Source organism: Dendronephthya gigantea, unplaced genomic scaffold, assembly GCF_004324835.1.
Source record: "Dendronephthya gigantea isolate DGI-Jeju-01 unplaced genomic scaffold, DenGig_1.0 000122F, whole genome shotgun sequence".
NCBI classification, from domain to species: domain Eukaryota; kingdom Metazoa; phylum Cnidaria; class Anthozoa; order Malacalcyonacea; family Nephtheidae; genus Dendronephthya; species Dendronephthya gigantea.
Window position 1 is genome coordinate 327,460 of NW_021163132.1, and position 12,533 is coordinate 339,992.

At 36.4% G+C, this 12,533-nt stretch overlaps 4 protein-coding genes across 8 annotated transcripts; 3 read left to right on the forward strand and 1 right to left on the reverse strand.

Annotated features, from left to right (window-relative positions):
* The first annotated feature begins 29 nt into the window (after positions 1-29).
* Positions 30-1,869, forward strand: LOC114535660 (mitochondrial ribonuclease P catalytic subunit-like). 2 transcript variants are annotated; one of them, XM_028556950.1, is made up of 2 exons: positions 30-1,046; positions 1,358-1,475. In XM_028556950.1, exons 1-2 carry the CDS (start codon positions 215-217, stop codon positions 1,378-1,380), a joined length of 855 nt encoding a protein of 284 aa, XP_028412751.1. In that variant the 5' UTR covers positions 30-214; the 3' UTR covers positions 1,381-1,475. The 2 variants fall into 2 exon arrangements, with proteins under 2 accessions (XP_028412751.1, XP_028412750.1); XM_028556949.1 differs by having other exon boundaries at positions 30-1,869.
* LOC114535662 (high mobility group protein DSP1-like) lies at positions 1,697-4,599 on the forward strand. Of its 2 annotated transcripts, none has more exons than XM_028556956.1 (3): positions 1,697-1,782; positions 2,659-3,040; positions 4,168-4,599. In XM_028556956.1, the coding sequence occupies exons 2-3, from the start codon at positions 2,676-2,678 to the stop codon at positions 4,403-4,405; spliced, it is 603 nt and encodes a 200-aa protein (XP_028412757.1). In that variant the 5' UTR covers positions 1,697-1,782; positions 2,659-2,675; the 3' UTR covers positions 4,406-4,599. The 2 variants fall into 2 exon arrangements, with proteins under 2 accessions (XP_028412757.1, XP_028412756.1); XM_028556955.1 differs by lacking the exon at positions 1,697-1,782 and adding an exon at positions 2,528-2,549.
* An 878-nt stretch (positions 4,600-5,477) lies between these two features.
* Positions 5,478-7,363, forward strand: LOC114535663 (histone deacetylase complex subunit SAP30L-like). Its single transcript, XM_028556957.1, has 4 exons — positions 5,478-5,677; positions 5,757-5,858; positions 6,079-6,177; positions 6,898-7,363. Exons 1-4 carry the CDS (start codon positions 5,507-5,509, stop codon positions 7,012-7,014), a joined length of 489 nt encoding a protein of 162 aa, XP_028412758.1. The 5' UTR covers positions 5,478-5,506; the 3' UTR covers positions 7,015-7,363.
* A 403-nt stretch (positions 7,364-7,766) lies between these two features.
* Positions 7,767-11,338, reverse strand: LOC114535661 (apoptosis-inducing factor 2-like). 3 transcript variants are annotated; one of them, XM_028556951.1, is made up of 7 exons: positions 10,848-11,338; positions 10,555-10,696; positions 9,319-9,677; positions 9,172-9,236; positions 8,849-9,079; positions 8,458-8,731; positions 7,767-8,139 (listed from the first exon to the last, which is right to left on the reverse strand). In XM_028556951.1, the coding sequence occupies exons 3-7, from the start codon at positions 9,665-9,667 to the stop codon at positions 7,919-7,921; spliced, it is 1,140 nt and encodes a 379-aa protein (XP_028412752.1). In that variant the 5' UTR covers positions 9,668-9,677; positions 10,555-10,696; positions 10,848-11,338; the 3' UTR covers positions 7,767-7,918. The 3 variants fall into 3 exon arrangements, with proteins under 3 accessions (XP_028412752.1, XP_028412753.1, XP_028412755.1); XM_028556952.1 differs by lacking the exons at positions 10,555-10,696; positions 10,848-11,338 and adding an exon at positions 10,361-10,532; XM_028556954.1 differs by lacking the exons at positions 10,555-10,696; positions 10,848-11,338 and adding an exon at positions 9,796-10,087.
* Positions 11,339-12,533: the final 1,195 nt, after the last annotated feature.

A 12,533-nucleotide genomic window follows, 5' to 3' on the forward strand; every position in this document is an offset into this window, starting at 1 on the left:
CTATTTTGATATTTTGCAGGTATGATATTATGATTAGCCCGCCTATTATGATAATTAGCCTGCACAGGCCATTGGCCGAGGGATAATAGTTGATAATGGTAGTTTCAATATTGGCGGACCTAAGTAACTCTAAGTAACCCCAAATAACCCTGTATTAGGTCATTCCAAATTTTCTGAAGATAGAAGAATTAGAAATGATAAAGCTGAAAGAAGTATGGTTATGGTTAGATTATTTCAAAACTATCATCGAATCTATTTTCAAAACCAATCAATTCTCAAAAAAGTGAAGATATATTCTATTTTCTCTCGATGTTTACAATTTTCAAAAACTGGTAATGCTTTGCCTCTAGTAACATATTATTCAAATGAAACTACTGAGTTGGGAAAATCAATTGAATTTGATATAAAATCAAACAAAGCAGCAAAAATCTTGGAGAGATTGAAAAATTCTAACAACAATACCTTATCAGGTTTGCCAAAACGATTATGGGGAGATGTGTTTTATAATTTAAACCAAAATAAAGAATTTCAAATGCTAGATGAGGTAAGAGCTTTTACAAAGAAATTGGATATAAATTGTGGAGAAGGTGCTTTGACAACATTGATAAGATCGTATGTTGCAAGAAATCAACCATTAGATGCTGTTCATGTGCTTGATGAAATAAAAGAAACTGGATTGTTAAAACACACAAGAACATATTTTCCAGTAATAACAAGCCTGGCTAAAGATGGTTTTCAGAATAAAGCATTTGAACTATTTGAGGAGATGCAACATCATACATTTAAATCAAATAAGGGTGTCACCCTGTCAATACCCTCAGATATGGTTGTTGCTCTAATTATGTCATGTATTCAAAGAAAATATAACAAAACTCAAGATATTTTGCACTGGTATAACTATAGTGGAAGACCATTGACAATGGAAATAATGAATGCAATAAAAGTGTGGTTATGCAATGATCCTGTTAATAACTGGGCCTTGGAAAAATGTCAAATTTCAAAAGAAAAAGGACTTTGTAACAACTGTGGAGAATGTTTAAATTCAGGTCAGCTGATGTCTAATGAAATAAATATGTTGAAATTAGATATTTTGCGCAAAATAGAAAATATATTCAGCTCAGAAACAAAAATTCGCCGGAAGGAAAGGTTTAGTAACTATGTCACTTTTTTGAAGCATTGTACTCCATGTGATATAATTATTGATGGAATGAGTATTGGATTGTCATCAAATGTTGACAAACTAAAGAAAAGATTTAATCACAATGCATTGTCAAAAGTTTCAGATCATTTCGTTCAAAGTGGCAAAAATGTATTAGTTGTACTTAACACATCAATACCACCATCATTTCTCTCAAAGGATGTTCAGTACTTCATCAGTGATGTTTATGATGATGACCTGTACATAATGTATGGTTGTGCAACTTGGAATATGGCACCATTTCTTGTGACTCGGGACAAGTTTCGTGAGCACAGATTTTTCCTGGCGAAGCCTAATCATGCCTCATATCTTAAATGGGCCCGCACACAAACTATAACATTTGGTTATGATAAAGACACACTAGTATTTCATGGAAAGACATATGATCCTGTTGTACAAAAGGGGAATTCAACTTGGCATTTTCCATTAGTTGATGGAAGCTGGTTCTGCGCTAGAAAGATATAACTGATACATTTGTCATTTGTACACTTTTTGGGGCTGCATAATAAGTCTCAGCTGACTTGTTAGCTGTGCTAACTAAAGGATCAATGAATGGCGTGAAAGGAGTAGGATTTACATAAAACGTAAGACTAATAAAAAATGAGCCACAGAAAAATAGATAGGATGTAACATAACAATTAAAGAATTCTATCTATCTTATCTTCGTTGTATCAGTCATAATTGCTTTCAATTCTCTCAATACATTCCTCAAAAAGCAACAAAATGTGCTAATTGGGTAATTCCTTGTCACTTGACAGTTGTCTGATTTCAACACTCTCTCCCCTCTTTGAACGAAACTGCGAATTCTAGCTCTACAATTTACCAAAAATTGAAGGTTCTTCCAAGAAAAGGTTTAAATTTTAAACGAGACAATTGGGGTTTTTGGGAATGGTTACTAGGTCAGTGTATAAGTGTATCGGTGAAAATATGTATGGGAAAAAATTTGTAAAATTCCCATCGTGGAGACGTCCAAAGTGTTGATGTCGTCAGTGGTGGACTTGTAGACCGATACTTGGTACATAGGCGTGTCGGCGTACCTTACGTACGGGCCAGCCGTCGGTCTAAAAATTTGGGGGGTGGAGGCGTGGAGCAAATGATTTCAGCAAAGAGTATCCGAGTTACGAGTACAAATTGCCCGACTTACTTACTTACGAGTACAAATTGCCCGATTTTAGCAAAAATTGCCCGATTGTTGGTGGAATTCGATAAAAATTTGCCCAACTTTCCTACCCAAACGCACGCCTATGGTAATATTCTTTCAATGTAAAAAATATTTCTTCGGTTCAGGTTGTATATAGAGCTCAGCTTTAAATATTACATGTGGCGGGAAATCTGGCCAATAGAATGCTAAGTGAGGAAATGTTGTATAATAATTAACAGAGTATTACAGTTGTTCGCCCTAAACATTTATCTTGTATGCGCTATAGCCTGACCACTTACTGAAGATATATATTACATAGGATTTTCGCACAGAAATATGCCACGGCGTAGCAAAGACCCTAACAAGCCAAAAGGGAAAATGGCAGCTTATACATTCTTCGTCCAAAGCGAAAGAGAAGCCATGAGAATTCGAAATAAAGAGAACGGTAAAAGTGATATGCCAGGTGGCAATACCTCGTTTGCAAAATTCTGTAGCGAGAAATGGAAGTGCCTAGACGATGCGAAGAAAGCTCCTTTCTTGAAACTAGCTGAGGCAGATAAAGAAAGATATGAGAAAGAAATGGCCACTTATGTCCCAAGCGAAGACAACGAAGCAAGCAACGATAACACCGAAACACCGAAGACAAAGAAATCTCGCAAAAGAAAAAGACATGTTGACGAAAATCACCCAAAAAGAAACAAGTAAGTCAAATGCGAAGTGCACGATTATCATTGCTAAGCATTGCTGGCTATAGAATATATCATTTAATTTCGCATAAGCATATTACTTATAAAAAAGGTTCTCAATTAGAAAGGACTACAAAAACGTCAGACCAGTGCAGACAAACGTCAGTGTATGTCTTGTTAGTTGTTATAGCGATTATTAACTGTACACTTTCTCCACAGTAAGTTCATCTGGTTTTGAACGCAAGTTACTAAAATATTCTACACATAATTTTATACAAATAAGCATAAAACACAAAAGGAAGGCCGAAGGTAAAGAGCCGGGGTAAACAAAAATGTAAAATGCATGAAATAATGTGGCTGGAACAAAAGACATTAGTACTAAATTTAGTTGAATACATTCCAGGTTGTCTCCCTTTGTTTGATATTTGAATTTGATATTTAAATGCGTGGGACTGTTTTATGTAATAAGTTCTTCATGGGATCATAAATGCCGGTCTTACCCTACCCGTGTCAAAATTCAAAAATGCTTGATACTAGGTTATATTTTTGGTAGATACACCTTCGATTAAATATACCCCGCCGTTATCAATCACGCTATTTATTATGGGTTTATGCATATACAGCGTTTTTAAAATTGCCAAAGGTTAAGATATAGAGGCGGAGTAATGTCAGTTTACTGTCCGAGAAATATGTCACATAATACAGTATTTTGCACGCGTGATCAGTGAAATGAAAACAACAATGTTTTTTATTAGAGACTTGGGCGTGACATTCTCTGACGTAGCAACGAAGCAACGCATGCACGCGTGACTGCAGGTTTTGACCAAGAGCGGCCAAGTTGCCCAAGCCCTCCTCCAAACCTTAAAAATCATTGAAAAACAGTTTTGCTTCGAGATAAAGTGTCCTAGTTCGTTGTAGAAACGTCTGTTCCAGCGCAACAATTCACATAATTCAACTTTAACAGTATACAATAATACGTGTCAACGTTACAAATGCCTATTAAACAGGCAAGTGCCCAAGAAGTGAACCCCCCACACGCCGCCCAGCCAACCCTAATGTGCTTCCTAGTTCCTACGTCTCTGCTTTTAAACTATTAAACCTAAGGTAATATCTATTTTCCAAACTTTTCAATTGTTTTGTAGAGCGGCCTTTATGTTTTTCTGTGACGACCACAGATCTAAAGTTAGTGAATCTCAACCTGAGTTGAAAATTACAGAAGTGTCAAAAGTCTTGGGTAAGATGTGGGCAGCGATTGATCCGGAAAAGAAAGAAATATATAACAAGATGGCAGGAGAAGACCGCGAACGTTATGCAAAGGAGATGGAAGAGTACAGGAAGACAACTAGTGAAGATACATCGAGTGCAAAAAAACAGAAATGAACAACGAGCATTCGTGTGTATGGTCCTTAGATTTTTCGTGGGAATCCGATAAGACGTTCTTTAATGATGTATATAAAGCTTGCTGTTATTGTTTTTAGTTCACCAAAAATGTTTTGACGAAGTTAACATTAATTTTGATATCATATAACTGTACTGTCTCCATGTTTACTCGAGACACTTTACAGACACTTTGTACACAGGGAAATTATTTTTTAAATTGTTTTGAATATATCTAAAACTCGTTGTTGTATTATTCGAAAACCATTGGAACAGGACTTTAAGATTGCAAGCTTCAGTCAAACCTGGTTTGAGGCTGGTCAATTGTCTTCGTGCACTTAGAGAAGGTGTTACGTGCAAGGTTCTATCTCTCTGCTTGTCTCGGATGAGTTAGATCCAGGATCGTTGGAGAGCCGGTATAGGTAGCCGGCCGGGGACCAAATTTGCAGTCTTCGTGGTTTTATAGCGTCACCGGCGTCACGGCTTTTGTCGGCAAGATTTAGTTATTTTGACCCATTCAGGTTATTTTTCCCTATTTTGGAAATGGAAGGCCCTTCTCCAAAATCGTGAACAGGTCTGTCATAAAAACTTAAGCACAACCGGGCAGTCGTGGGGAATAAAAATAATTTTGGCCAAGTGAAAACTAATCCCATCTTATTGTCTAATTCAGCCGGCTAAACACAGTAACTCTCGACTGTTATTCCCTCTTTTCCTCGCAAATTGGAAGGAGCCTTGACCAAATGACTGAAAAGAAAGAGTAATAATTATGAAAGAAAACTAAATCCTCGGAACTCTTAACAAAAGCTGCACAATTATTGTCATCTCAAAATTACGATGCAGTAATTGCAGTAAGCTCGTTGTCATGTGTTGGCCCTGTGCTTGTGGTAGTATTATGTGCATTTCTTATTTCATTACTCCTAGCGCAGAGCTCCTAGTCTTTCCTAGTCCTAGCGTAAAGCATCATATTAACACTTACTTCCGGTACAGAAAACAGCCAATAACAGAATAGAATGTTGTCACGTGTGTTAGCTAAAGTGATGAAACGGGAAGTTCGAAGACTAACCGTACACAATTTTCCACGACGTAAATCTGTAAAATGTCGATATGAACGGTTATCAGAGCGAAAGCGAAGATAATTCCCCTAAACCTCATCGAGTTTGTTGCTTAATTGAAGACAAAGATAGGTGTAAGAGATTGGCAGGACATGCTTGTTATTCAAAGAGGATTCAAAAAACTGTAGCTCAAAAGAAACTAAAACTTGCAGCTGCTGAAAGTGTAAGTTCTACTATTTCTCTCCTTATACTGTTTGAATATATACGTATTATTAATTTTCACTGCTTTTTCTCATTTTAAGGCCGGGCATATTTATATTTGCGGCTATCATAAGGACATGATTCAAAGTGCTCGAAATAAACGTAAACGCAAGGACTCAGAAGACGAGATAGATCGTGAAGAAGTATGGATTGATGTCTTGTAGATCTTTCCATTATTCTATGCCGTTACTTCAAAAATCTATTTCTTCAAAAGAGTATATTGAAACTGCAATTCTAGTACAAAAAAAATGTCGGATCTTCTAATTTTTTGTTGTAATTATTTGGAACTGTATATTTTTGAGATCATATTTTGAAAATTTTTGATGATTTATATATTTCACTATTTATATATCCTTGTTTTAGGTGGACGTGAGTGTACTGCAAACAAGTACATTGCGAAGATATAAGAGGCATTTTAAACTGCAAACACGACCTGGTCTGAATAAAACTCAGTTAGTAGAGGTAAGCAAAATTTTAAACGGATGTTTTCGTAATATATTTTGACCGCGTGTTTATACATGTCAATACTTCCCTGGTGAAATTTCTCCTATCGGCACTAGTGACTATGATGGGGGTCGGCTCCAAATGTCAACAAATGTTTTGATTCTTATGAGAAAACTGTCAGAAAACTATCCTCTCACATTCTCCTACTTGACTGGGTTTTTATACTTGACTGGGTTTTACTTGACTGGACTACAATGATACAACATGAAACCCAAAAATTAAAAATCCCTATGGGAAGAGGAGAGGCAGGCAAGCAAGTGCCAGATATAATAGTTGTTTATGTATGTTTGTTAGCTTAGATTGTCAGGGCATGAGATAATTTCACTGGAGTATTAATAAATGAGTACTAATTTTCATATATACATAATTCTCCTAAATTTGACTGAATTAACACCAGTGAATTGACATCCTGTTTGGGTGTTGTTGTATCATTTCAGTGCCACCGAAACTAAATACTAAATCTTTTATAGCTTGTGGCAAGGCGGCAAAACTGTCCAGTCTCGTGCAACCTTTGCATAATCAGTCTCATCAGTGTAATATATTCCACTGATATATATATATATTTAACTGATGTGACTAAGCAAACATCAAAATAATAAGATACATCTACATCTACAAACGTTAGGTCGGTAAAGTCCATATCCGGGTATCACACCAACCATATCTTTGGTTTTTTAGACAATTAGCCGACATTTCAAGACAATTCCAGCACCAGAGAGGGAAACCATTTCACTCTTTATTTATATGGCAAAAACAAGAAAAAGTAAACTTGATCAAAAAGCAGACAATGGTTAAAGTATATCTAGTATCATGCAATATACATAGAATATTTTAGTGATATGTATTAAAGTTAATAGTTTGTTAACCTACATTGATTGTGTGAAGATAAATGATGCAAATTATAGAACCAATTGTGGACTAATTTAATAATGATAGGTGAGGGTGACCAGTTTGTAGATAAGCATAGTCCTTCACCAGAACTTGATTAAGAAAGACAAAATGTGATTATATGTACAATGTAAATATACAAACTTTATACAATCTCGTGGTTCAACTGTTTTACCTTACAATTGATATTTACTCATTTGCCCTGCTTTAATAGCTTCAACAAGTATGGAAATTAAACAGTTTATTTGAATAAAAAATTGCTAGTTTCTTCTTACCACTATAAAACCATCACAGTCATCACTTTGGCTGGTAATGCTGCAGTTAAAACTGCGAATAACGTGCGAGTGAAGCGAAGTAATGAGCGTGTTATTTTTTTAAGAATACGTTGAGGTAGACTTCACGATTTTGTGATGTGTCAGAAAGATATTATCTAACCATTGTAAACTGCTTTGAAATACCGCTGTTTTTGTCGGTGAACTGCAGTAAAGCACGTAAAAAAATGAAACACTTGAACTGTCGTTTTGGGGAACAACTAAATGAACTAATTTACTATAAGATAACTGGTGAAGTCTTCTCTCTGTCAAATTCTAGCGATTTTTAGATTTCTAGAAAGAGTAATGAGCACCAAAAATAATGTGCACATCAGACAGTATACCCACACAACTTCTCAATTTTTATTTTTCAATGAAATCAATAAAATATTACATCATGAAAACTATTATAGCTATTCCTTGCAAGCAGTCTGCTTTTGACACCCACACTGGTTATAAAACTTCGCCGGACTCTCTCTTTATAAATATATACGTGGCATTTAACTGGGAACAATTTGGTTCATGGTTTTCCATTGTTGTGAAACAAACAAATCCTGAGCCTTAAGTTTCCTCGTAACGAAATCTCCCACGACCATCCCATTCGGCAACTGCCCAACTCCGCCATTTCTTCCAAAAGGAACAAACATGGCAGGATTTGATCCTTTGTACTTCTTTAAAACTTTTCCATCGAGTAAACATCGTATGTTGGTACAGAGATTATCTGCAAAGAAATATTAAAAGACGTGCATTAAACAAAGCCAAAGGCGTTCCGATTGAGATTATAACGAAGAACATAGAGCTAATAATTCAAGGATGCAGATTTTTGATCCAATGATGCCTAGAGGCTAGAAATGTTGAATGAAACCCTCAGTTGTTGGTCTTGTGTAAACACTGTGTCGGGCAATGGGTGAAAGCGAGAAAATTCATTGAATTTTAGGACTCTTTCAAGGCTGTTACATCCACTTACTGTCGGCTGTTGGTAGCTGCGTTGGCAAAAAATCTACCATTATTTCAATAGAAATAATATGAGATGCAGTACCTGCATGCATTCCTGCAACGAAAGCTTCTTTGATCTCCTTGGTATTACAACAATCACCGATGGCGAAAACATCCTCTAATCCTTCAACTTGAAAATAGTCGTTCACTTTGAGTTGGTTCTTGTCATCCATTTTATCCGAGAGACTTGATTGGTATGCTCCACTATTAACACGGAGACCAATGCATTTAATCAACAAATCGGCATCAATATTTGTTTCAGGGTTGCTCGTTGTTATCTTCAGAGGACCAGATACCCAACCAATTCCACCTTTAAACTAAAATTAAAGAACGATTTACACCTTTTTAGACGGACACGGTGTTTTTCTACCTATAAACTTTCTCTATATAGAGAAAAGCGCTTTTCAAAGGGATATTTAGCGCACGTTACTTACATCTACATCATCAAGATTTGCTCTTTCCCCCAACAAAACATTAACTCCTTTTTGCTTCACAACAGAGAGTAGCTTCGTATGAAATTTTGCAGTCAATGAAGGATCGCAAAGTGTTTCTCGATTGTGAATCACATGGATATTTTTATCGTCGTATTTATCAACAATTTCTCCCGCCAATTCAATGCCTATTGGCCCTCCACCAATAATAACAATGTTTTTACTTTCTTTCACCTATATATACAGCAATATTTAACGATTTCTTAATAATGGAAAATAGATCATGCTTGCCAGTTAATGTAGTGTTGGCAAACTGATTTCTTTACCTTATTCCGTAACTCTTCATACAACTTCGTAGCATTTTCCTGCGATGAGCCCAAAGGAAGCTTGCCTGATAAGGACACAAAAAAAAAATACAAAACAGTCCTAATACGTAACTTACCGCAGATAAATCTATTATGATGATGATATACCTGGAAAATCATTGGAGGAACCACAAGCAAACACTAAGTAATCATAACCAATTTTTTCCTCATTTTGCAAAGTGACATATTTCTCTGACGTGTTAACACCAATTACTGTGCCTTGTTTAAACTCTCCGTTTTTTATTGCAGGTTCATATGGGATCATTACCTTCTTCTCATACCCCGGATCAACTACTGTAGCTCGTAATGACGCAACGCAATGATGAAAATACGGTTTAGGGTCGATTAAAATGACATGACAATAATTATCTAAGTTAATAGCAACCGCAGCACCAGCATAACCTCCACCAACAATAACAACTTTACTCTCACTTCGAGCCGACGGTGAATTACCCATACTTCAATTCCTAGAAAATTGAAATATTTGCATGTTTTAACATTTAGACTTTTGCCCTCGTGTCTGCCGATGGAAATAAACCTTGTCTTCTGATTTATTTATACAATTTCCTTGTACAAAAGACGTACTCGGCAAAGTCGTTAATATTTCCCCAAGAGCTGGCAAAATCGCAACCTCGTTCCCAGATCGAGGATAATTTCTCTTTTAATTCACTTATGGTCCTGGGTATGAGATCGCATGGATTTAGGACACGGTAAATAAAATAAATAAAATATGTGGATAATTTTCTGCACGGTAGACGGAAGATCTGATGGGGTCTACTGCTACGAGATTGCCCATCTGCCGGAAACCGTGACTGGCCGGAAACACTGGCCGAAAACACCGGCGTCATTCCAGCAACATAAATTTAATAATCACAGTTAACTGTAAATTAACAAACGAACTATTTTCATCATGTTTAAAATATCCAGGGTCGCAACTAGACGCTTAATCAGTGTTGGAAAACATATTCACATATTCCACTTTTGCCCAACTGATTTCTTTCAAACGATATTGTTTCACCGTATTGTGAACATATTATTATTACTATATGTGAATTAATATCCACACCCCGCTAAAGCCCTGAGAATATCTAAAAGACTAAGAATCACAAGGAAAGTTATGCTGCATATATTGAGTATTTGGAGTTTCGACCTGAGGTTCAGCTAACTCTCCTGACAATTTGTCGTTGCAATTGATTGAAATCGTTGAAATTAGTGATTTGGCGTTGTGGTTGAAAGTTGAAACGTCAAGGAGAATCGTGCATATGCAAGATTTTCGACACGATGACTCATGACATCTACGATTTTCCCTTCTCAGAGGTCAAAGCGCTCATTCCACAAAATTACCTTGTGATTTTCTTCACAACCATTTACAGATATCTTTCACAATCAGACCCTCTTCTATACAACGGTTACTTTATACGTATGGATTAACCCAAATGATAAAATATTCTAATGAATACAGACAAGGTAATTTGATACTGGCCTTCTGTCAATAGAAAGACATATAATTATAAAGATCAACATGAATAATGATAAAAGAATAATAGGCCGTAGGATGAGCATCCAAAAGATGCAATTCCGTTGCACCCCTCGTGGAACTACATAATTTTCACATGAATCAATAGATAAAAACTTACTTTATCAGAATCCGTCGCTCCCCAAGTGAAACAGGTGCACAATTGGGAAAAAAATCCCTCCAAAGTTTGCTATATTCGCGCTTCGAAATATTCGAACCGCCATTGTTTTAGTAGCAAATACGCATGCGCATGTCAGCCAAACTCGCACTGCGCACGCGCAGACAGGAAAAATGGATTTTCCCTGTGGGTTTTCCCCGATTTCCCGTGTAAAAATAACAAAATAAAATCACGGAATAAAGATCAAACCTTGTAATATTAACGAATAAATACACACACATTAAATATTGTTAAAACACATTGTACATTTTGCTTGCTCATATGCTAAATCACTTCAATTCATTGGCTATTGTTTCAAAATACCGTTTTAACGTATAATTCTACTTATTAACAACTTAATTCAATAAAAAATTGTGAGGTAAAAAACCCACCTGTATCAAACAGGATGGAGAATATATAAATATACATACAACTCACACAATCAAGAAACAAGTTAAATATTTCGCTTATAGCCTTGGAATGCTATCCCGTTTCTGTAACTCAGTACTTGCACTTTGTTCCCTTTGAATGATAATGCCCCCAGTGATGTGAGTTGTCCCTTTGCCAGATCTAGTTTCTTCTGAGAAATCATCATTATCCCATGCAAGAGTAGTTGGAACATCACTAACAAAGCCTGGAGGAATAGCAGAATCATTGGATATATTCATCTGTGCAAGGGCAGTTTCATGGCACAATACAAATGAGTGTGACATGCAATGTCCAAAGCCACTCAATAGAAAAATCACTGAGGCTGAACCTGTCAGTTGTCTAAGTGCCATGGCAAGTGCTATGCTCTTGGGTGTAGGATTCCTTCCCCCAGATGCTAAATTCAGAAGGTCTTGTACAATTAATGTTAGTTTGGCATTGTTCTTGCCCTCAATTGGCACGTACTCACTTAAAGTTGGCTCTGAAGAGAATCCACAAGTCCAAGCCGACATTAAAAAGTTCACATGGAACCACTTTTTGCACATTATCCATTGTCAAATCAGATGCCAATGGTGGCCAACGAAGATTCAGTTTTGGTATATCTTGGACCTTTTGGCGAAGAATCAATGCAGCATTGTATAGAATTTGTAACTCATTGACTCTCGAATTTTCCTCAGTTTCTGTGTTGGAATTCAGATCATCATCATCAATGGTACCGGTGTAGCTCTCTTCATCAAAGTCTTCATCGTTGTTTTCTGACTTGTTTGACATATGTTCCTCAACCAATTCGGAAGAATCCAAATTTTCCACATATACAATCTCACTAACATTTCTCATTTCGGTACTTAGAACACAAGTTGGGGATAACTTTTCATCAGTTGTTGCTTGAGTTTAAAAGCTCTATATTTAGATGCATCCACATTCTCGGTGTCCTTAGCAATGACAACAAATTTCTCCAGCAAATCTTTCATATACCTTATTTGCTTATTTGCAATGACCTCAGTCTCGATTACTTTCTTACAGAAGACATCATAAGACTTCTCGTACACTTATGTAGATCTTTCAATCTCCAATTGCTTCTTTGTCTCTCTGGTGAGAAATTTTGTATAATTGCAGTAGCAAACTTTGTGATAGGGGACTTCCAGTGCTACACAGTCTTTCCCCCGGATTTGCACAAGTATCCGTTCATCATTCTTTCTCTCGGCAGCTGTACGTAGAAGACCA

Bases quoted from the DNA above. Each gene is read 5' to 3' on its own strand.
- LOC114535660 (XM_028556949.1), top strand. From the start codon at position 215: ATGGTTATGGTTAGATTATTTCAAAACTATCATCGAATCTATTTTCAA.
- LOC114535662 (XM_028556955.1), top strand. The intron at 3,041-4,167 runs GTAAGTCAAATG...ATTGTTTTGTAG, and splicing joins AATCACCCAAAAAGAAACAA to AGCGGCCTTTATGTTTTTCT.
- LOC114535663 (XM_028556957.1), top strand. From the start codon at position 5,507: ATGAACGGTTATCAGAGCGAAAGCGAAGATAATTCCCCTAAACCTCAT. The intron at 5,859-6,078 runs GTATGGATTGAT...TCCTTGTTTTAG, and splicing joins ACGAGATAGATCGTGAAGAA to GTGGACGTGAGTGTACTGCA. The intron at 6,178-6,897 runs GTAAGCAAAATT...TTGGTTTTTTAG, and splicing joins ATAAAACTCAGTTAGTAGAG to ACAATTAGCCGACATTTCAA.
- LOC114535661 (XM_028556951.1), bottom strand. From the start codon at position 9,667: ATGGGTAATTCACCGTCGGCTCGAAGTGAGAGTAAAGTTGTTATTGTT. The intron at 8,732-8,848 runs GTAAGTAACGTG...CTTTAATTTTAG, and splicing joins CAAATCTTGATGATGTAGAT to TTTAAAGGTGGAATTGGTTG. The intron at 8,140-8,457 runs GTACTGCATCTC...ATTTCTTTGCAG, and splicing joins CGTTGCAGGAATGCATGCAG to ATAATCTCTGTACCAACATA.